General features: G+C 40.3%; 1 protein-coding gene across 1 annotated transcript in view; it reads right to left on the bottom strand.

Annotated features, from left to right (window-relative positions):
• The window catches only part of LOC120861268 (A disintegrin and metalloproteinase with thrombospondin motifs 20-like), a 204,904-nt gene extending 182,566 nt beyond the window's left edge, over positions 1-22,338 (bottom strand). Inside the window, exons 1-3 of the mRNA XM_040236892.1 lie at positions 22,213-22,338; positions 21,273-21,634; positions 1,625-1,787 (exon numbers count right to left, since the gene is read on the bottom strand). Coding sequence (XP_040092826.1) covers positions 1,625-1,787; positions 21,273-21,634; positions 22,213-22,303 — 616 coding nt within the window. The 5' untranslated portion in view covers positions 22,304-22,338. The remainder of the gene's footprint in view (positions 1-1,624; positions 1,788-21,272; positions 21,635-22,212) is intronic.
• Positions 22,339-23,802: the final 1,464 nt, after the last annotated feature.

Raw genomic sequence — 23,802 nt, 5'->3', positions numbered from 1 at the left:
TGGCTTTTCTTGAACCATTCTCTTTCTGATAATGAACGGATTGTAAATGCAAAACCCTGCATATCATTATGTGAAACATTTACGCATTCAGAGTGTCTACTTGGTGGCTTTCTTCTTAAGAAGCTAAACAATTCATTAAACAAGCTGCTCGTGAATGGTGGATCAGAACAAGCATAAGCTGCCTTCCGTAGAATTCTATTGTGGAGCTGTACCCATTTGTGTTTTCTTTGAAGCCATAAAAATGAAACCCTTATGCTCATATTAAAAGCATAAGAAAGGCATCTATTATGTCAATAGATTTAAAACACGGCCTTAGACACAGTGAGAACCACTCCAAAATGGCACTCATATAATAGCAAAGGTTAAGAAGTGCATTCCCAGGGAAAACCTTCAAAGGCCTACATATCATTATATCCCCAAACAGATGGTATTGCAGTGTTTGGAACCATAGTTCGCGGACACCTACAATCTCAAATAAATCCTTTCTAATCCCACTCTTGTCTAGATTTTATACTTTGATGGTAAGTGCAGGTGCTTTTCACCATTCTTCATAGAGTGACATAAAATGATATGATGATTCATATATATTATAAGGACACAGCTCTTAATACAACTTCTATGCAACATACAAGTATTCTACTAGCAACAGACTTAAATTTTATAGAAATAATCAATTCCTAACTTCTAAACCATGAATAATCTTCATTAGTTTGAATTTTACAGGAAAAAAAAAAAGAGGAACATACTTCTCTCATATTGCTGGAAATAAAAATTGATTAAAAAAAAAACACTTCTTTGCAAAATAATGTGGAATTCTCTAGTAACAATGTGTATACTATGAATGGACTCAAACACAAGAGATGAGGATAAGAATTTTCACAGCAGCATTTTTTATAGTAGCAAAAAACTACAAATAACCCATAAGCTCATTGACAGGAAGACAGATATTTGAACTGTGATATATACCCTGCAATGAAAATGAACAGCTGCTACATGTACCAACATGGCCAACCCTTAAAAACGATGCTGAGCAAAAAAGTCCCAGAAAACTATCTGAAATATTTCCTTTATACAAATTTAAAAGTATGTGAAGTTGAGCAACATGTTATTGTTACTAAGGTTCAGTTTTTTCAATCATTTAAATTCTGCTGAGAAAAATCATACTACTGTCACTAACAGATTAAAGTAAAAAATTTCTGATTCTTTGTTACAAATCTCAAATACAGTGGACTGAACACAGGTTAGAATTGCACAGGTCCACTTTTATGGAGTTTTTCTCACTAAATACATACTACAGTACTATGCAATTTATGATTGGTTGAATCCATGGATGTGGAACTGCATATAAGGAGCATTAACTGTAAAGTTATACATGAATTTTCAACTGGGCAGGGGATCAGTAACCCTCATGTTTTTCAAAGGCTAACTCTACTGAATACTTTTTTGAATGTGAACAATGTACAACAAAACTGCCTGTAGATAAATTTCTAATGGATCCCTCAGGTCAAGAAAATTTGTTTAAAATATCACATATATCAAAATTTAAAGAAAATACATAAATTCTAAACTAAAAAAGATAGTAATCTTACGGTTTTACCATAAAGAGTTTTACTTCACAGTTTACCTGAAACATCACAAGGCTTGTGAGACTGCAGAAAATAGTTCCTCTTTAATTCCTGTCTGTATATAAGATGTGGCTTGCTATGATCATCGTCATGTTCACTCCCATCTGCCTTCATTATAGGTTCTAAGAAATATTCACCATCATGTGCTTTAAATGTTCCCATCTGGAAATAAAGAAAATAAAAATTAATTTTCTTCTGTCACTAAGTAGAGACAAAGTGTGCTGTCCCACAGGTTAAAATGAGGACACAGAACAAGATAGCCAGGAGGAGTTCATTCACTAAAGTCATCAACTGAACATAACGTTTCCTTTACTGGCTCACGTCTTCTTATGTGTAAAGTCATGGAGAATGAATAATATTCCAATAAACAGAGGTGAAATAACAGGCATTCCAGCTAGGAAGAATAGCATAGGCGACAGCATCAAAATGCCCCAAAAGCTTAGCACATTCTAGAAGTGAGAAAGCCTGTTTGGCTTGGTCTATGTAAGGTAATAGTGTGAGACAAGACTTAAATGGAAGGCTCAGGTCAGATAAAAGATCTCGAGTGTGATGCTAGCAATCTAAACTTTGTGAGAAGTTGAGAGCCATTGAAAAGTTTTCACGAAGACCTGTCTCCTGAACTCCAGAAGGCAGTATCTAATTTGCCTTTTGACATCTCCACTTGGATCAACAGTAGTGTTCTCTACCTCCACATGTCCAAAACCAAACTCTTTATTTTCAGTCTAAACTGCTATTCTTCAATGCTCCCTCTTTCAGTAAATGGCAACAGCATTATTCAGATTGCTTCAGACAAAAGTCCTTAGAGAAAAATGAAGGATGGCTCTCTCTCAAATCTCACATTCAATTCATCTGCAAATCCAAATGGCTCAGCCTTCAAGATATAATTGAAGTCCAACCACTTCTCCCAAATTTTACTACTATATCCATGAACTAACCTAACTTTCTTTCCTTCCTGAACTAAATCAATAGCCCTCTACAGTCTCTACAGAGGAGCCACAATAATTTGTCTTTAGTCAAGATCATGTTGCTCTCAAAAAAGACGAAAACAAAAAAAGTATTACAACTGTTCAAATCACTCAGTAAGATCCAAATTCCTTATCATGGTCCGCAACGTCCTACACGATCTGCCCACTCCTTTCCACCACCCCATCCCTCCAAATACACAGACAACCAAGAGCTCTGACTTCATCCTCTGCTCTTCCACTCTGGCTCATTCTCGAGCTCCATTCCTGATGTCTCTGCTATTCTTTAAACATGACAAGTGTTCTCGTAGCTCAGGACCTATGACTTACTAAACTTGCCTCAAGCACTTTTCCCAGCTGGCTCCCTCTGTGACTTGTTTCAGGTCCCTGCTCAACACTCATGACCCTATGTATTAAAATGTTACCAGCCTCCTATGTCTATCCCCACTATCCAGGTTCATTTTTCTCCATAATGCTTATCACTACCTGATAGATTATTACTTATATATGTTACTTGTCTGACACCATCCACCAAAATATAAGTCCACGAGAGTAGAGCTTTGTCCGTCTTCTCTGCATGCCTGTCATGCCTGCCACATAGCATATTGGATAATATATATTAAAGGAATGAATAATATTGTAGGCAGTAAAATTTAATCTAGTGACACTGTGTGTTGAAATACTAGATTTATAAGGTAGAAGCTATAGCTCAGAAGGGAGGTAACAAAACCTAAATTATGGTGACAGTGATGGTACAGCAGCTGGAAGAGAAAGATTACATGATGTCAGTGCCTAAGGAAAGCAGAAAAACAGTGAGAGGAAGAATTTATGACGGAGATAATTATCTGGGAAAATATTATTTCCAAAATGACTTCAGAGATGGTAAAAATCCAACAAACCTCTTTACTACCAAACAATAGAAAAGATACCAGAGTTACATCATAGAAACTCCTGGCCTTGATAATTTCATAGAGGAATCCCACCAAACCTAGCAAGAGCAGATAATCCCACTGTTATTTTCACTGTTTCAAACTATGAAAAAAAACACTAGTTATTTTTATATATAGTGTAAACACAAGGAGAAGGCAATGGCAACCCACTCTAGTACTATTGCCTGGAAAATCCCATGGACGGAGGAGCCTGGTAGGCTGCAGTCCATGGGGTCGCTAAGAGTCGGACACGACTAAGCGACTTCACTTTCACTTTTCACTTTTATGCATTGGAGAAGGAAATGGCAACCCACTCCAGTGTTCTTGCCTGGAGAATCCCAGGGACGAGGGAGCCTGGTGGGCTGCCATCTATGGGGTTTCACAGAGTCGGACACAACTGAAATGACTTAGCATAGCATAGCATAGTGTAAACACATGGTAAAACCTAGTTAAGACAGCACAAAAGCAAAACAACTACCAAAAAAAAAAAAAAACAAATATAGGACAAGCTCACATATGACTATCAAGCTAAAAATCCTAAATTATATAAGCAAACATAAGTCTGTAACATGGGAAAATGACCAGATGGAGTTTATCATAAGAATATAACTATGGTTCAACATTGGAAATCTTAATTCATCATAGTCACTTACACAAATGTGAAAAAAAACACAAGTTTTTTTTTTAAAAAGTCAACATTACTGATTTTTAAAACATCAATAAAATATAAATAGACAGATGTTCCCTAAACAAGATGAATTGTACCACAGCCCAAGACAATATCATGAATAACAAAGATATATGCAAGGCACTCCTACTTAGGTCAGGAATACAAGGATGCCCAGTATCACTTGTTGTAGATAACAGAATTAGATAAAAGATTAGAAACAAAAAATTGGAAGAGCTAAAACTGCATCTTCATCAATGTACACCTTAATAAATAAGAATTGAAAAACTACTATAAAAACTAAGTGAATTTAGTCACAGAATATACAGATTAAATAGTATTCACATATATAAAAAACAATGAGAAGATATTATGGAAGAAGCAATCCAATTTATAAATGAAACATGACCCAGCAACACCACCACTGAGCATATACACTGAAAAAACCATAATCAAAAAAGACACATGTACCCCAGTGTTCATAGCAGCTCTATCTACAATGGTCAAGACATGGAGACAACCTAAATGTCCATCGACAGATGAATGGATAAAGAAGACATGGTACATATGTATAATGGAATATTATTCAGCCATAAAAAGAAAAATGAATTTGAGTCAGTTATAGTGAAGTGGATGAACCTAGAGCCTGCTATGCAGAGTAAGAAGTCAGAAAGAGAGAAACAAATACAGTGTATTAAGACATACGTATGTAATCTAGAAAAATGGTATCGATGAACCCATTTGCAGGGAAGGAATGGAGATACAGATGTAGAGAACGGTCTTGTAGACATAGCGGGGGAGGGAAATAGATCTCTTTCTCTAGTTTGGTGAGGCTTAATTATAGAGGACAGGCATTTATCATCATCTCAGTAGCTAATTCTGAAATATACAGCAGATATCATTCATATACATTCATCATTTATTTCCACCTACCAATAACTCTGAGGCAAGTTATTATTATCCTTACTTTACAGGTGAGACAAAGGAGTAACAGTGAGGTTAAGCACCTTGTCCAGGTCTTACATCTAGTAAGTAACAGGATCAAGGTGTGAACCCAGGTAGCCTGGCTCCATAGTTTGTGCCTTAATACCGTGCACTGTGTTAGTGATCGGACACCAATTCTGATAAACCCTCAAAACAGCTAACAAATATTTAAAGAGCAGGCAGAGGTCGAGGGACTAGACATACAGAGGTGAATGTGACAAATTTTCTGCTTTCAAAGAATTCATACTTATATAGGAAAAGACAGATTAAAAAATGCAATATGCCTGGTGGTTATATCGGTCCTATTCCCTATTGGTAATAGGTCCAATAAAGAAAAAAATAAGGCAGGGAGACAGAATCCCAGAGAGTGTGGGGATGGAGGCACTCTGGGCTGAGGCTGGAATAATGAGGAGGTAGCCATGGAAAACTCTGGGAGAACACTGCAAACAGAAGAGCAGTGACTGAAAGGCCCAGTGGCGGGGAAAAGCTTGGCAGGTTCAAGCGACAGAGAAGAGTGAGGCTGAAGACCTGCAAACAAGGGATACACAGCAGAAGCTCAACAGGCAGGAGCCAGCTGTACTCATTACATGTGACAGTGAAAAGCACTCATTACGCCTCCAAAGACACAAATATACGTTTACCTACATATAAAACTTGGCAAATTTCCGCTTAGAAAAGCATATTTCTGTGAAGAGCCAATTCAGAAATGAATTACTGAATTATGGATGCTAATGACAACTACAGTTTTAGTGAATGAGGCTTCATTTCCATGTCTTAATTGTAAATATCCTTAAGTTATTTAGGGATAATAACTTTGAAATTGTTGCTTTAAATTTCATTGTTAATAATATATTTAAATCACCATTTTAATCGAATAGTCACTCAAAGCTATTTAAATGATTCAGGCAATTATAGTCATAAATTCTTCTCTACATTCATAATTATTACCACACAAAAGTAACCAAGTCTTTACTATTTCTACAGTTCCAAAATCTAAACCATTGCCTGAGACATAACAGGCACTCAACACATATCTACAGAAATAAACATTTTTGTAATATGGTAAGGTACCTGATTTCCCCACACCATATTCACATTACTTATCTTTTATTTTTTTCTCTAATATTTTTAAGTTACAATAGTTTAGGGACTTGGCTGAGAGTAGCATAATTTCTTTCAATGTTAAAAATTTAAATGTTCAGGCATTCTTGGTAACAAAATGTGTAAATATATTAGGAATACACAGTTTAAAGGCTTAATATAAAGGAAATTTCATCAGATATATGGACATTCTAGAGTAGAAAAGATACATAGATATATATATATATAACAAATTCATCTGTTTCTTAGTATATTATATTCTAGCATATTTCATTCATTCTACCAGTGCTTTTTTTCAAACACAACTACAAATCACTTATTTTCAACACATACCAGAATTCTAGCTTTCTTTGCCTTCCCAGAAAAATAATTAACTATACTTAGAAGTAACAGACTATTTCTGAAACCTGAGTAAATGGACTCATAATGAAAAATCACTTTCTGCCTATTTTAAAAAGCATGCTGAGGAGGGAAAATGTGATAGCATCCTGGTAAAAGATACAAATAGACATGAGGAGGCTTGTTACTCATCCCAAAAATGTTTTGAATAATGTCACAGTTTCCCCAAGCAATGCTGAAAATATCCATATCTTGGAAACTTTTTTATATTCCTTTTTGATCAAAATTTTACTGTGGGGTACTTCAGTGGTAATGTTCAAATAAACCCACACACAAGCCCAACTTTCATTCTCATATGAAAGGTGAATATGGTTGTATCAAGCCCATTAGTACCTCCTGGAGTCATACTAGAACACTCTAAAAGTGGAAGTGTTAGTTGTTCAGTCACGTCCGACTCTTTGCAACCCCATGGACTGTGTAGCCAACCAGGCTCTTCTGTCCATGGAATTCTCCAGGCAAGAATACTGGAGTAGGTAGCCATTCCCTTCCCCAGGGGATCTTCCCAGCCTAGGGACTGAACCCAGTCTCCTGCATTGCAGGCTGTTTCCTTACCAACTGGGCCACTACAAAAGACCCTAGAATATTACCCTGCTAAAAATAATACTGTTTTTATAACTCAAACATCTTTTCTTCAACAAAATTTCATGTTTTAAAAGAATTAGTTCAAGAAAAAAATAATTGTCCTCAAAGGGGTTTACCCATATTTATCAGTGAAGAAGTATTTTGCTTCCAACAATTTTCCTATAAACCACTCTACTGCAGAGGACTTTCTGCACAAATAATAAAAAATATTAGAGCTTTGCCTAAAGGCTCCTAATGAAGCACTTATTTTTTTTAAAACTTGGAAAGGAACCTGGTAAGGCATTGGAAGACTTAATAAAACAGGTGGCTCATAGAGTTATATTTAGAGCATGCCATATTTTTAGCAACTGCCTGTGCACAGAGAGTCACTGCAATTTGATTCATGAGAAATGCCAATCAAATTCCAAACTCTTCCTTTTGATGACTATTAAAAGCAGAATAACTAGCTTTCACTTGAGCAAGGGGTTCCAAATTTCTTGAAGCAATAACCTGCTACTTGCCACACTGTTTTGAAAGGCAGTAAGTGATTATATAACAAGTTTTAATTTGCTCTCATAGGCCAAAATTTTTATGTTTAGAGGATTTTCATACAATTGTTTTTCCAAAATGTTTCTATTTCACTATTGTGACATTCATTCATACATAATTTTTTCTAATAGCATGGCAAGCACATGTACTGTGGCCACAAACAATAATGTATTCTCAGACTTTATTAAAGGGTAAAAACAACAAGCACAAAATATAAACCATTTGGACTCTTTTCCCAAAAACTTACAGCTAATCACATTAACATTGGAAACAACAGAACTAGTTCAAAATGAAGTACTATTGAACAAGACAATTAGAGCCAATATTGAGAATCTATTTTAGTAACAAATTGCTCCCAACTATTAACAAAATCAGATTTTTATTTAAGGATTCAAACACTGGTAATTAATATCATGAAATCAAAATGTTTAGTTTCTCAATCTTTAATCATTGCTGCTGCTGCTGCTAAGTTGCTTCAGTTGTGTCCAACTCCGTGCGACCCCATAGACGACAGCCCACCCGGCTCCCCCATCCCTTTAAGTCATATGAAAATCACTTTGACACTATTTGTAATAAGGAAGTCTGAATCCTCGGTTTGCACTCATGGAATCCTGGGCAAGCCACTTCATATCTCAAACCTCAGTTCCACCACTCGTAGAACAAACAAATAATTCTATCTATCTAACTTCCTTAGAAAGGCTATGTCTGTTAAAATGATGTCACTAGGCTTTCCAGGTGACACTAGAGGTAAAGAACCGCCCGTCAATGCAAGAGACATAAGAGATGTGGGTTTCATCCCTGAGTCTCAGGAAGATCCCTGGAGGAGGGCATGACAACCCACTCCAGTATTCTTCCCGGGAGAATCCCATGGAGAGAAGAGCCTGGAGGGCTACAGGCCATAAGGTCACAAAGAGTCAGACAAGACTGAAGAAAAACTCAGCACAGTCCAGCACCTAACTTCCTTAGAAAGGCAAAGTGTATGTTAAAATAATGTCAGTAACAGTTTTGAAAGTCAGTACATTTTGACACAGGATGGAACAGTCTCCACTAAAACCACAAATGTTACAGCGACTATTTTTTATTCTAAATAAAGTATAAGTGTTAAGTAATAAAAGAAGATAAAGATTAACTCTGAGTTTTATCTTTATTTTAGGGTGCTCTATTCAATGCAAAAGGACTTTTCCCCTGACAGCTCCTCATTATTACACTACTAATCATGCCAAGGAAATGGTGTATGATACACAAGCACACACTGAATGAATGAACAGATGACAGGAAGAACATGTAACTGGCCCCAGGAGCCTAAGGCAGAAGATCCATTGCAAAGTGTTTGAAAAGATGCGTCTTCTCTCCTCTGGTTCAGTTCAGTTCAGTCACTCAGTTGTGTCGGACTCTTTGCGACCCCATGAACTGCAGCACGCCAGGACTCCCTGTCCATCACCAACTCCCAGAGGCTACCCAAACTCATGTCCATTAAGTAGGTGATGCCATCAAATCATCTCATCCTCTGTCATCTCCTTCTCCTACCCTCAATCTTTCCCAGCATCAGGGTCTTTTTATATGAGTCAGCTCTTTGCATCAGGTGGCCAAAGTATTGGAGATTTTGCTTCAATATCAGTCCTTCCAATGAACACTCAGGACTGATCTCCTTTAGGATGGACTGGTTGGATCTCTTTGCAGTCCAAGGGACTCTCAAGTCTTCTCCAGTACCAAAGTTCAAAAGCATCAGTTCTTCAGTGCTCCGCTTTCTTTATAAGTCCAACTCTCACATCCATACATGACCACTGGAAAACCCATAGCCTTGACTACACGGACCTCTGTTGGCAAACAAAGTAATGTCTCTACTTTTTAATATGCTGTCTAGGTTGGTCATAACTTTCCTTCCAAGCAGTAAGTGTTTTTTAATTTCATGGCTGCAATCACCATCTGCAGTGGTTTTAGAACCCCAAAAAATTAAAGGCAGCCACTGTATCCAATGTTTCCCCATCTATTTGCCATGAAGTGATGGGACTGGATGCCATGATATTTGTTTTCTGAATGTTGAGCTTTAAGCCAACTTTTTCACTCTCCTCTTTCACTTTCATCAAGAGGCTCTTTAGTTCTTCTTCATTTTCTGCCATAAGGGTGGTGTCATCTGCATACTTGAGGTTATTGATATTTCTCCCAGCAATCTTGATACCAGCTGTGCTTCATCCAGCCCAGCGTTTCTCATGATGTACTCTGCATAGAAGTTAAAACAGGGTGACAATATACAGCCTTGATGGACTCCTTTTCCTATTTGAAACCAGTCTGTTGTTCCATGTCCAGTTCTAACTGTTGCTTCCTGACTGGCATACAGGTTTCTCAAGAGGCAGGTCAGGTGGTCTGGTATTCCTATCTCTTTCAGAATTTTCCACAGTTTATTGTGATCCACACAGTTAAAGGCTTTGGCATAGTCAATGAAGCAGAAATATATGTTTTTCTGGAACTCTCTTGCTTTTTCAATGATCCAGTGGATGTTGGTAATTTGATCTCTGGTTCCTCTGCCTTTTCTAAAACCAGCTTGAACATCTGGAAGTTCACGGTTCATGTATTGCTGAAGCCTGGCTTGCAGAATTTTGAGCATTACTTTACTAGCATGTGAGATAAGTGCAATTGTGTGGTAGTTGAGTATTCTTTGGCACTGCCTTTCTTAGGGATTGGAATGAAAACTGACCTTTTCCAGTCCTGTGGCCACTGCTGAGCTTTCCAAATTTGCTGGCATATTGAGTGCAGCACTTTCACAGCATCATCTTTTAGGATTTGAAATAGTTCAATTGGAATTCCATCACCTCCACTAGCTTTGTTCATAGTGATGCTTCCTAAGGCCCACTTGACTTCACATTCCAGGATGTCTGGCTCTAGGTGAGTGATCACACTGTCATGATTAACTGGGTCATGAAGATCTTTTTTGTACAGTTCTTCTGTGTATTCTTGCCACCTCTTCTTAAAATCTTCTGCTTCTGTCAGGCCCATACAATTTCTGTCCTTTATCGAGCCCATCTTTGCATGAAATGTTCCCTTGCTATCTCCAATTTTCTTCAAGAGATCTCTAGTCTTTCCCAATCTATTGTTTTCCTCTGTTTCTTTGCATTTATCACTGAGAAAGGCTTTCTTATCTCTCCTTGCTATTCTTTGGAACTCTGCATTCAGATGCTTATATCTTTGCTTTTCTCCTTTGCTTTTTGCTTCTCTTCTTTTCACAGCTATTTGTAAGGCCTCCTCAGACAGCCATTTTGCTTTTTTGCATTTCTTTTCTTGGGGATGGTCTTGATCCCGTGTCTCCTGTACAATGTCACAAACCTCTGTCCATAGTTCATCAGGCACTCTATCAGATCTAGTCCCTTAAATCCATTTCTCACTTCCATTGTATAGTCATAAGGCATTTGATTTAGGTCATACCTTAATGGTTTAGTGGTCTTCCCCACTTTCTTCAATTTAAGTCTGAATTTGGCAATAAGGAGTTCATGATCTGAGCCACAGTCCGGTCCCGGTCTTGTTTTTGCTAACTGTATAGAGCTTCTCCATCTTTGGCTGCAAAGAATATAATCAATCTGGTTTCAGTGTTGGCCATCTGGTGATGTCCATGTGTAGAGTCTTCTCTTGTGTTGTTGGAGTATTTGCTATGACTCATGCATTCTCTTGGCAAAACTCTATTAGCCTTGTCCTGCCTTATTCTGTACTCCAAGGCCAAATTTGCCTGTTACTCCAGGTGTTTCTTGACTTCCTACTTTTGCATTCCAGTCTCCTATAATGAAAAGGAAATCTTTTTTGGGTGTTAGTTCTAAAAGGTCTCATAGGTCTTCATAGAACCATTCAACTTCAGCTTCTTCAGCGTTACTGGTTGAGGCATAGACTTGGATTACCATGATATTGAATGGTTTGCCTTGGAAACGAACAGAGATCATTCCCTGGTTTTTGAGACTGCATCCAAATACTGCATTTCAGACTCTTTTTGTTGATCATGATGGCTACTCCATTTCTTCTAAGGGATTCTGGCCAACAGGAGTAGATATAATGGTCATCTGAGTTAAATCATCCATTCCAGTCCATTTTAGTTCAATGATTCCTCGAATGTCAACGTTCACTCTTGCCATCTCCTATTTGACCACTTCCAGTTTGCCTTGACTCATGGACCTAACATTCCAGGTTCCTATGCAATATTGCTCTTTACAGGCTCGGACCTTGCTTCTATCACCAGTCACATCCACAACGGGGTGTTGTTTTTGCTTTGGCTCCATCCCTTCATTCTTTCTGAAGTTATTTTTCCACTGATCTCTAGTAGCATACTGGGCACCTACCAACCTGGGGAGTTCATCTTTTAGTGTCCTATCTTTTTGCCTTTTCATACCATTCATGGGGTTCTCAGGGTAAGAATACTGAAGTGGTTTGCCATTCCCTTCTCCAGTGGGCCACATTCTGTCAGACCTCTCCACCATGACCCGTCCATCTTGGATGGCCCCATACGGCATGCCCCACTTTCACTGAGTTAGACAAGGCTGTGGTCCATGTGATCAGATTGGCTAGTTTTCCACTAACATTCTTTATTCCCCACTCCACAGGACAACTCCAGATCTCCAGTGTGAACATGAGAGTAAATACTGCTGATCCTCACCGAAAAAGACGATGCTCTCACCACGTCCTGACCCATGAGGATTAAGAATATAAGACAGACTCTGGATTCATCTACCCAAGATTCATGCAGCCAAATGACTCAGCTATATAAACAGTGTCCCAGAGACATCACTAACAAGGAGTAAATTCTGTAACTTTTCTTTCTCCTGGAGGAACTGAGATGTGTTTGAAGTCACATGGACTCACTAGAAGTGGAGAGAACTATCAAAGAAATGGCCATATTCTTGTGGGGTCTGTGTAGTGGTCCTCAGAAAAGTCTCTCCCAACCTCTTACTAAAATATCTGTGAAGGCATAAGGCCTAAAGTCATTATAACAAATTATAAATTTAAAACAATAAGAAATGATTAAGAACCACTCCATAGATGTATAATAGAAAGATGTTCATAATCTAGTGTCAAAATATTTTAAAGTAGTATTACTTAACAAAGATTTATATGTAAGTATTATATATATAAAATAGTTAGAAGCACACATATTATATACCTGCCAGACCATCTGTCATATTTACAGCATATGTTTTCCTAGTTTCACTTTAAATTTTCAATTTATTCACAATTATTCTGACATATGGTACTCTTCAATTATTAAGCAAATATCATCTTTATCACTCATTATGTCTTCCTTTACATTTTTCTCTAATGATTATAATATACAAGAAGTTTATTCTATCAATACTTCTTTAATACAGTTGGAATTTGGTTTACCAAAGATGAGAATTCAATATTTTGCTTCTCTTCATAGAAGAGTCTTGGAATTCACAGATTTAATGTAAATGCCTTTTAGGCTCTGGTAACTGTCACAGGAAACTAATTCGAAGTAATTACCAAAACTTGACTTCCCATCAGAAGTCAACCTGGTTTTCGAGATTACATTTTCCAAGATACATGAGCCTAGACTAAAGAAGCCCTGGACATTTTCATTGTAGAATAATCTACAGACCCTCAGAACTACCAACATTCTGTAGGAAGTTAAAATTTGAATTACAGTCATGCTGTATATTGGGTTGGGGTGGTGCAGATAATTTACCTTTTAATTCAGTAATTGCTAAACCACAAGGAGCCACATCTGAACTTTATAGCAAAGACTGTGCATTACTCAGAGATCCTGCACATGAGCAGAAAGACAGCCCCTGAAGGCTTGTCTCCTTATATACAATATAAATATGTTTGAAGTATAAGAAGAGAAAAGCACAGGTATGCTTGGTGCACAGAAAAAACAGCCTACAGTGAAAAGTGTTGGTGATCACCAGAATCTGTCCTCTCTTCCTCATGGACATAGCATTGTCCCTCATTTTCTAGCCCCTGACATCTAGGCAGAGCCAGGCAACAAATTTTCATCAACAAAATGTAGACAGAAGTGGTGTGTGTCACCTTTGGACTGAGGAAGTCAAGAGGTTAGGCATGCCTTTCCAATTCTGTTACTATGGTAATAAAGCATTTATGTAACTCATGAATATTTTTAATTAATAGATTTACTGCTGTTGTAATAAGGACATGACTGTATGTCATATATAACAGTGGCTGGTACATAAGCACTGATAAGGATCAGTTAAAAAGAATGATCTATTTCTTCCTCTAAATATTAGTATGAAATGGACAGCTTAAGTAACATTATTTTATGGGAAACAGCAGTTACAAGATACACAGAAATACAGCCACAAGTAACAAAGGTGCAGTGTAAGCCCATGTAAGTGTTAGTCTGTCAGTCAAGCTCGACTCTTTGTGACCCCGTAGAGTGCAGCCCATCAGGCTCCTCTGTCCATGGGATTTTCCAGGCAAAGATACTGGAGTGGTTTGCCATTTCCTTCTCCAAGCCATATAAATGAAGTAATAAATGGAACACAACTAACTTGGACATCTGAAAAAGATTCAATCTATATGAAAAAAATGTTAAATATGTCCAAGTATTTCAACTAAAATTGATAAAATAATTTTCTTGCACTGAATTCCAGAAAAGAATTAACCTAATTACCTGGAACATATAAATAAAAGTTGCTCTAGATCATTCATTCAAGTACCGAACATTTCTATATGCTATACTGGGTGCTAAAGTAAACAGGACTATCATTCTCTTACTTAAAATCTATAAATGACAGAAACATGGACAAATAACCACAATTCCATATATGATGTATATAAAGTCTGGTGGTGGAATGAAGGTAGGCCTGGTCAGCTCTTCCCAGAGATCAGGGCAAAGAAAGCAAGTAAGATGAGTAGGAGTTTTAGAAAAAGGACATTCTAGACAAAGAGAAGAGTAAATATGAACTCAAATCCTTCTGAAGATTAAAGTATACCTATGGTAAAATCAAACAAATATTTCTAGAATAAGTATCTGTTTCTTGCCACCTCCTCCTGGTATTGACTTTCTTGGTCAATGGCTACAGGATCACTCAGTCATTTAAGTCATGAGTCATTAAAACCATATTTTTCGACTGCTCTTCTGATCCAAAATTCTAATAGGTCTCCTACAAGGTTGCATAACTTCAGCACCATTGACATTTTGGTATGCTTCATTGTTCTGGGCATTATGGGATGTTTGGCAACATATCTGGCCTCTATGCACTTGGTGCCACTAGCTTCCCCTGCCCGCTGCACAGCTGTGACACCAAAAGTTTCCCCAGACACTGCCAATGTTCCCTAGGGGACAAAACTGCAGTTGAGAAAGACTGGTCTCCATGTGCACTGCCCACAGGGACCCACTCTTCTTGCCACTGCAACTACATTACTCCCAGCGGCTCCCCTACCCTACCCATACAGGGGTCGTCCTTACACAACGGTGGTCTTCTCAGTGCCTCCTCTGCCCCTGCACAATGTGCATAAGGGGATACCACTCCTAACACATCGGGCTAATATACCACCTACAGTTTAAGCCCTTAGTCTCTCGTAACACATTTCAAGCCTTAATCCGAACTTAACCTTAATATTCTCCCTCACTTCCCAAGCCACTCTATGCTTCAGCAGCTGAGACCCACAGGAAGCCCTCGAATGTTCACATCCCCAGGTGTTTAGTCATCCCTAAGTCCAGCTGAGAAGCCTCCTACAGCCTAGGTCTCATAACACTCTTTCCTGTGCCTTTCTCAAAGTTCACCCAGCACTTCTTATACTCCTCTGTTAACAGCATCGAACAGACTATTTCATTGAGCGGGTATGTGTGTGTGTGTGTGTGTGTGTGTGTGTGCTTGACATCACGGTGTGGTGGCCCTGAGCAGGCTGAGCATAATTAGCTAAGGACTCCCACAGTGGGCTTTGAATCTCACATACACCGGTCAGTCAGTAACCAAGTGTGGCCTGGCTATGAAGAGGAAACTTTCTCTTAGGAGGCAAGGGATTCCTCTGCCAGACAAACAGTTTTGAGGGGGAGCTTTGTGGAACCTTGCTTAGACTGCCCTGCAGCCTGGGGTACTTCTACCCAACACTGTCATCCTCTCTTCACTGGTTTCAGACTCCACTGCTCTCTCCTTCTCTCTAACACAGACACTCCCTCTAAATAAACTCTTTGCACAGTTAATCCCACCTTGCCATCTGAGGACCTAGGCTAACACTACAATGTTAAAGGCAGACGCATAAGAAAGTCTCCCTAGTGTTGTTTACTTAACTGAGTATGGGAATAAATAAAGGGGGTCCTTGTGAATTTTACCAACAAATAATACAGAATAGCATGTGTAATGATCTAAGGCTCTAGGACTTCTGAGCAAATAGAAAGTTTAGAAAATAAAAGTTTTACAAGACAAAAAAACAGTAAAGACACTATTGATGGTTTCCATGCAGTTATTTCCTGTCTGAACAAGGAGTTACTAGAGCACCTCAATAATCAGTCATCAGAGGGCATTAGTGTCTGACATGCTGCAGAATGGTTCACATGAGAAACTTCAAAAAAGTACACACAGACACTGCAAGCTACTCTGTGAGAATACTGTAAAAGCCAGATGCAACGTCTGGTTTTATGACATCTGGAAACTGTTTCTTTCAACCAAAAAGACTGCATTGCTTCAAATCCCACCAAGAAACAGTGAAGTTAATTGTCTAGGCAGTCGGGTTAGTCCCTGAGGGCCTTTGGAAGAAGGGAACCCACCAGGTAATGTAAGAGAGCTGGTAGAGAGACAGGGGTTGTCGGGAATGTCTCTGTACAATTTACACATGCCATCCTGACCAGGATATACCCCCAATATTATATCTTATGGAATACTGACCTCTACTTTGGCAACTGTCTATCAACATTATGAGAAGATAAATAATATGACCGTGAAAAAAAAAGTCTATAGTTGAATCTAGGGGTATTAAGGCCTGATAACTATATAGTCTGTGACTTTATCAATGAACTAAAAACAGAGTTTGATTAGCCATTATATTGCTTATAGATAACCTTATGATTTGGCTCTATTTTCATATCTACTATAGATTTTAGAAACATAAAAATAATCAGAAATGTTTGAGTATGTGATAAATACTTATGAGAAAGAAAAATTATAGGGAAGGTAAGATTAGAAAAGCAAAGTTATACCCACATGAAACAAAGAAAATTTCTGGCAGACTCATCGCCCCTTCTGGTTCTTGGGCCCAAAACACTTAAGAAAACTAAACAATACAAGTTATGGTTCAGTGGTTTAATGAAAGAGAAAAACATGTAAAACCTAAGACTTCCAGAAGTAGGGAAAATATAGCTGAATAGAAATTAAAAGAAAGCTTCAGTTCATATATCTGAGTTGCAACACTAGCAACTAAAAGGAATCAATAAATATGTTGTGGTGTCAGTTTTTTTAAAGGCTGTATGTTCAGAGGTGTTTGGAAAATAGTAATTTGTATTTTATTCCCTTCCTCTAAAAGTCAAGTTCCTCAGCAGCCACCAGAGAAAGGAAGGACAGATGCTACTTCAAGTGAGAAGCTGGAAGGGGAAAAAGTCAAGTGAATGAGACATGAAAGGAGAACTTAGTGGATTCCAGGAAGAAAAGAAGGATGGGTGCAAAGGAGACAGTTGAAAGGAGGTGTGTACGCTGACTCACTGGAGGTTAAGGTCTGGAGGCAGAAAGCGAGTTAGATGGTCTAGGGGCACTGCCAAGATAAGTGCTTCAGCGTGCTACACAGGATTCAGGGAAGGGATTTCTCTCTGCAAGGCCCTCTCACACACACATTGAACTAAGGGGCAAGGCAGAGTCTGGCAAGGGGAGGAATCAAGTCCCCATAACCTGGAGGGTCTCAGAACCTTAGTGGGGTCTGGAAGATTACCAATGGCATCACCAAACCACCTTACATGGGGACAGCACTGCACAGGAATTAAGTGACCCTGTGTCGAGGGCTGCACAATGCATCCGGCAGACAAGAAATCAAACAGGTGTTGCAGCCAGAACTCAGAGGGACACACAGCGCTAGAGAGAACCCAGGAGGGAATGAGTCAGTGAAACCCAGCTGAACAAAGAAAAGCCATCAGGCTCAGAATATAGCTGCTGGTGCCAGAAAAATGCAGAGACCAAGGCACAAAGGACATTGGAGGCCAGAGGAACTGGAGGACAATATGATTTCTCCACCCTCCTCTCAAGCAATACAAAGGCCTCAAAACACTTTATGGCCCTGTATGAGGTCACTTTCATCAATGGTCAACATTTGCCTGAATCCAGCAATGCTCAAGATAATGAACATTAGCAGGGAAAAAAAATTAGGAAGTCTCACACTCATTCAAGATATTCGGGAAAAGCATTTGATTAAGTACAACATCTATTCATGATTAAAAGCAAAACTAAAAGCAAAGAACAACCAGAAAAAGAGAACCTCAGTAAGACTCGCTCTAAATATCCTTCAGTAAATCTCAACTTTAGCAATTAACAGACTGACAAAGATCAAAGCTGGATCATTACAGCAGCATATATACAAAGTCACAAAGATGAGTTGGGAAATGAGCAGGAACAGGGCTGTAGGTGAGCATTACTGACAACCTGGGCATTGCATCAAGGTGGATTTGCAAAAACTCAGCTGGTTCAGGTTGTGGGTAATGCAACTTTATCTGGATCTAAAAGCTAATCTGAGATTTAAAAAAGAAATCTGGTGTTATAACAAATGGACTCTAAAGCCTACCAGAAATTCTGCCACCTGACAGAACTATCATTCTAAAGAGTGCTAAGGAGAGAGTTGAAGTAGAAATAAAACAATCATAAAGTGAAAGCTGCTCAGTCGTCATGTCTGACTCTTTGTTACCTCATGGGCTATACAGTGTGTGGAATTCTCCAGGCCAGAATACAGGAGTGGGTAGCCTTTCCCTTCTCCAGGGGATCTTCCCAACCCAGGGATCAAACCCCCGCCTCTCACATTACAGGTAGATTCTTTACCAGCTGAGCCACAAGGGAAGCCCAAAATAATAGCTAATATCTGCTATAGTACTAATATCATAAGTGAAAAAAAATCAAAGAAATGGCACTAATCTCATTAGTGATTCAGACTTATAATTGGTCCTCATCACACTTCTAAAAGATTTTTAGATCCTGGTACCTCTAGTTATCTGCTGTGTTACTAGAAATCTTCTATCTCTGCCATGACTGATGTCTTAACACAGACTTACACATACAAAGAAAGTGAGATAAAGCTGAGTTATATAGGTATGAAAAATATGTTTTTAAATGTTAAATCAAATTAAACTGATAATATCAATAAGTCTATCAAAAGCAAAGTACATACATAAATCAAATTAATAACACAGTATAACTAGACAACTATGTCTTAATTGATGAAGTGAGAGGAAAGGATGAACTTCTATTAAGACTTAAAAACATTTTCAAAAAGGAGATGCTGAAAAATAATTTGAACTACACCAACATTATGAATCAACATGAGCAGAAACATCATTCCTAATAACATTTCCCATCTGGACTTTTTTCCATGCCTTAAATACTAAATCAAGAAAACATACTGACTGTGGCAAATTTGTGGTAGTAAATCTAGAATTGTCCAGACAAACTAAACATTTTGAAAGTTTCTAGAAAAGAGAATATTTTTCTTTCTTTTTATCTGTAGATGGCTGTGTAAATATTAGCGTGTTTCTGCCATTCTGATGTTGAATTTTACATTTATCTATAGCAGGAAAGAAAACTGTCCAAGGCATTCCTTGTATGTATAAATCAAAATAATAATTATATCTATATATAAAATACCTTGAGAGATATATATGTAATATCTTTATATATATATATATATATATATATACTAAAATAGCAGGGAAAAGAACAAAGAGACATTCCAAATCTACTTAGTAATGACCAATACTCACACCCAGAAAGACATCTTACATCAATTACCCTGGAAGGAAGTATTATATTTTGCCTAGAGGGAACTGTTATCAATTTTCTACTTCATCAGAAAGTAAATAATGTTGATGCTCTGAAACTCTTCTAAATTTTGACCAACAAAAGCCAGAATACTTGAAGAGAATCCTGTAGCCAAATTATTAGTGTCTTTTTCTTGAACACAAGTTTGTGTATGTTTTGATATTAAGTGTTCACAACTAAGGGTTCTGTGAACTTGGATAGAAAAGTGTTACATCTTTATTTTCCCTAACCTCTGATACTTAACATTTCCTTCAATTATGATTGCAGGTAAAACTACAGACATTGTGACTTTGTTAGCAACAAAAGAATAGTTGTGCATTCGTGCTCAGTTGCTTCAGACATGTCTGACCCTTTGTAACCCCATGGACTATAGTCCTCCAGGCTCTTCTGTCCATGGATTCTCCAGGCAAGAATACTGGAGTGGGTTGCCATGCCCTTCTCCAGGGAATCTTTCCAACCCAAGGATTGAACCCTCATCTCCTATGTCTCTTGTATTGGAGGTGGAATCTTTACCACTGAGCCACCAGGGAAGCCCCAAAATAATAGCTACTTCAACACTAACATAATGTAATATGAAACTATCTGGATTATTTATTCTCATTACCACCACAAAAGTATAGAAGTAGTCTTCTCCCCAACAGATATTATTTAATACATTAATAAAGAAGGAAGTATTATGACATCACAAATTCTAATACTTATAACATTTTGATTATTGTTAGTATTTAAAAGAAAGTCAATTAAAGAACATGTATGCTATTTTACACAGTAAAATTATGCTGACAGGAGGTCCTGGGTTTCCCCTAGAATGCTGAAAAAGTTGATGGGGAGAAAAAAAAGGTTTAGAACCTCTGTTTTAGAATCCAATATTTCATTTTATTTCCTCTCTCTACAATGAGATTTTTACAAAATCCACATCTTTTACTCTTGTCATTCTGATAATCATTTCTCATTTGCTGGCACCAGATCTTTGTAGATGCTCTACATTTTTAAGTGTACATTTTAAACAGACAGATTCAACCTTTTCCCTATCCTGTAATTCACAGATTAATGATTATCCCCACACTAGCCAAAAAAAACCCAACTCTTTTCAAACCCTATATTCATTCTCTTTTTCTTCTATCACTCTTTATTCAAAGAACATAGTAAAGTAAATTCAGGGGTGTTGGCCTCAACAGAGAGTCCAGCATGGATGTGTAAGTGAAAAAGCCTGCCTTCCGGCTGGAAACCGCACTTCATGTGAGGGCAAAGAGCCCTGCCTGCCTCCCCGACTAGCTCAGCATCTGACACTTTTTCTCACAGCTTTGCAAAAGAGGGTCAGTTTTGCCCAGCAGGGAGGGACAGGCTGATCCTCCACACCCCTCTGCCCCTGCAGGAAGGAGTGGCCTCTGGCTTGGGTTCATCTAGGTGTTAACCCCTCTGGTGGCGCATTCTGATCGCCTGGGTCCCCCAACCGCGCATTCAAGAAAAGCCAACGTCCGGCTTACTGAACTGGATCCCAAGAAAACGCTAAGGGAGCGGAGGGCGCTTACCAAGCCTCCACAGAGGCTGAAGACGGCTGTGTGATCCTCGCGAGCATTGACCTGGCCGCGGTAGAAGCAGTGGCGCAGGTCTGCGAGCGCCGCGCTGCGCTCCTCCGCCCGGTGCGCAGAGGTGCCTAAGTGCACCTCGGTGTATCCCGCAGCCAGGAAGGCCGCGTCGGCGCTCAGGTTCAGCTGGAAGAGCTGCCCGTAGGCGCGGATTCGGTAGTGGGTTCTGAACGGTGTGGGCTCCAGAGTCTCCGAGCTGCGCTTCCTCCGGCTGAAGTGGTGGCTCTGCGGGAATACTTCGCCGAACTCATTGACCCGCGCGGGGGTCACCACTTCGTAGGAGGCCAGTGTCCTCACTAAGGCTTCTGCAATCACAGGGATACGGCCATTGAGCCCCACCCGTTTCCAACTTCCCAGCCTCGAACTTCATCAACCAGACTTCCTTTCCAAAGGGCCGAGGCCCCAGGTCCCCATATCCTCGGCTGGGCGCGACAAATGGACACACGCTGGCCAGCGCGCGCGCACACACACACGTGCGCTCTGCGAGTGTGCCTGCCTGCTTTCCCACACCCCCATTCTCTCCACCCTCCCCAAGCAGGGGCTCTGACATTCAGGGTCCTCAGCAGCCACCTCCTTCCCGCGTCCCTCTTCTCCTCCCTGTGGCCGCCAACTCGTGCCCGCTGGCGCCCTCGCCATCCTGCCCCTCGCGCCCCCGCCGCGTGGTCCCCGAAGGGAGACGTGGTCCCTGCGCGCGCGATTCCTAGAAACCCCGCATAGCCGCAACCTCCGAGGATGCTTCGGGCTGACGGATCCCGGAGTTCCGAGAGCCCCGGCAGGGCTACGGTCCCCCAAAGGACAGAGTCGCTCCCCCCCGCCTCCGTCCTCCCGCCCCCTCTGGCCCGCGCCCCACCTCGCTCCTGAAGTCGCCCCGCGGTGACCTTACCCTGCCTGGGGTGGAAGTGAACTTCCCAAGACCTGGTGATGAAGAGCGAGAGCTGGTAGAGCAGCCCCGTCAGCCACTTGACCACCCGCATGGTTCCACCCGGGGGATCCCGACCGGGGAGGCCAACTCGAGCCGCCCGCCGCCCCGCCGGCTTCCCAGCGCTCCTCTGCCTCTCCTCCCTCTCGCCTGTCGCTCTCCGCGCCGGCCGCTGCGGCGTCTCAGCAGCCTCCGGAGCAGCAGCCTCGGCCCCGGGCCGGCCCGTCGCGCCACACTGCCAGTCTTCGCTCCCTGAGCCGCTGCTTCATCTCACTGCAGCCCCGCAGCCCCCGGCTCGCTCTCGGCAGCCTCGCTTCGCTTCTTGCACCCGCACCGCCCTCAGAAGCCCTCTACACCAGTCCAGCCCAGCGCGAGGAAGCAAGCCGACCTAGCAGGAACGGTGCCAAGATAGCCACCCCGGGCCGGGCTAGCGCGGGGGAGAGCCCGCCCCCAGGGGCCGCGCCGGGCCAATCAGAGGGAGACGCGGCCCCACTCCAGCGAGCTGCCCGCCCCCAGCTCCCAGCCGCACGCGGAGTGCGGTCCCTGAGGGCTCCCGCTGTGGGCGTGCAGCGTGGTGTGTCGCCCGAGGCCCAATTGGACACCATCCAGGTACCCGTAAAACCTAGGACTCAAGTTGCGCGGCCGAGGTCCAGATAGGGGATAGGTGTGTGAGGTTTTAGTTCTTACAATGAGATGGCAAGCATCAAATGAAAAGTTTCTGTTATTTAAGCATCATGGTAATGTTAGGCTACTCAAGCAAGATAAAGTAAACTACAGCGGGAAAATCTTATAGGCAGAGAATGCTACCAATGATGCTTAATGGCCAGGCCTCATTTGCAGGGCCCCTTGTGCACCCGAGGAGTTGTTGACGGTTTCAATATTAGAGTGGAAAGCAAAGGTGCAATCAACACACTTCTGGGGAGAATTTCTGACAATCACCTAAAGAAATTCAACAACAGAAAAGGATCGTAGTCTCCAAAGTTAGAGTAGTCATCATTTTTTTTTAATTTCAATATTCATTTTTTTGTACCTAATTTTGCATAAAGGGCCTCACCAAATTATGTAAATATCAGCCACCACAAAAATTGGATCTACTCCTGTCTATGGGCCATTGTTTTTATGAGACTTCCTGCGGGTACTTTCACAGTATTCATACGCCCTTTGTTTATAACACCCAAACAGCCCCATGTATTCACAGTTATCTTCCTCAGCTTTTATTGTAGCTCTGAATCCAGCTGCCTCATCTTGTGGTTTGTTAAGCTGGATAAAGCTCAGGGGCAGCAAAAAGTGTCATCATTTCAGAACTCCTTTCTCATTACCCAAATCCCCCCGTTTAATTTACAGGTTCCATATTGCTCCTCTCAATAACCAATATGGGGAAAAAAAAAAAAAAAAGGAAGAGGCAGTGGTGAGATATTCTCCAAATCCAACTAAGGGAGAGAAAAAGTATGAGTATAAAAAATAAAGGAATTAGATGAATAAATCTTCACAAACATAAAGAAATACACTCTCAATTTAGTCCCCGGCTGTCCTTTCTCCTCTGAGCTCTCAACA

The sequence above is a fragment of the Oryx dammah genome, unplaced genomic scaffold (assembly GCF_014754425.2).
Source record: "Oryx dammah isolate SB20612 unplaced genomic scaffold, SCBI_Odam_1.1 HiC_scaffold_11232, whole genome shotgun sequence".
Classification (NCBI taxonomy): Eukaryota; Metazoa; Chordata; class Mammalia; order Artiodactyla; family Bovidae; genus Oryx; species Oryx dammah.
Note: the sequence above shows the minus strand (reverse complement) of the source record. Positions and strands in the feature narration are given on the sequence as shown.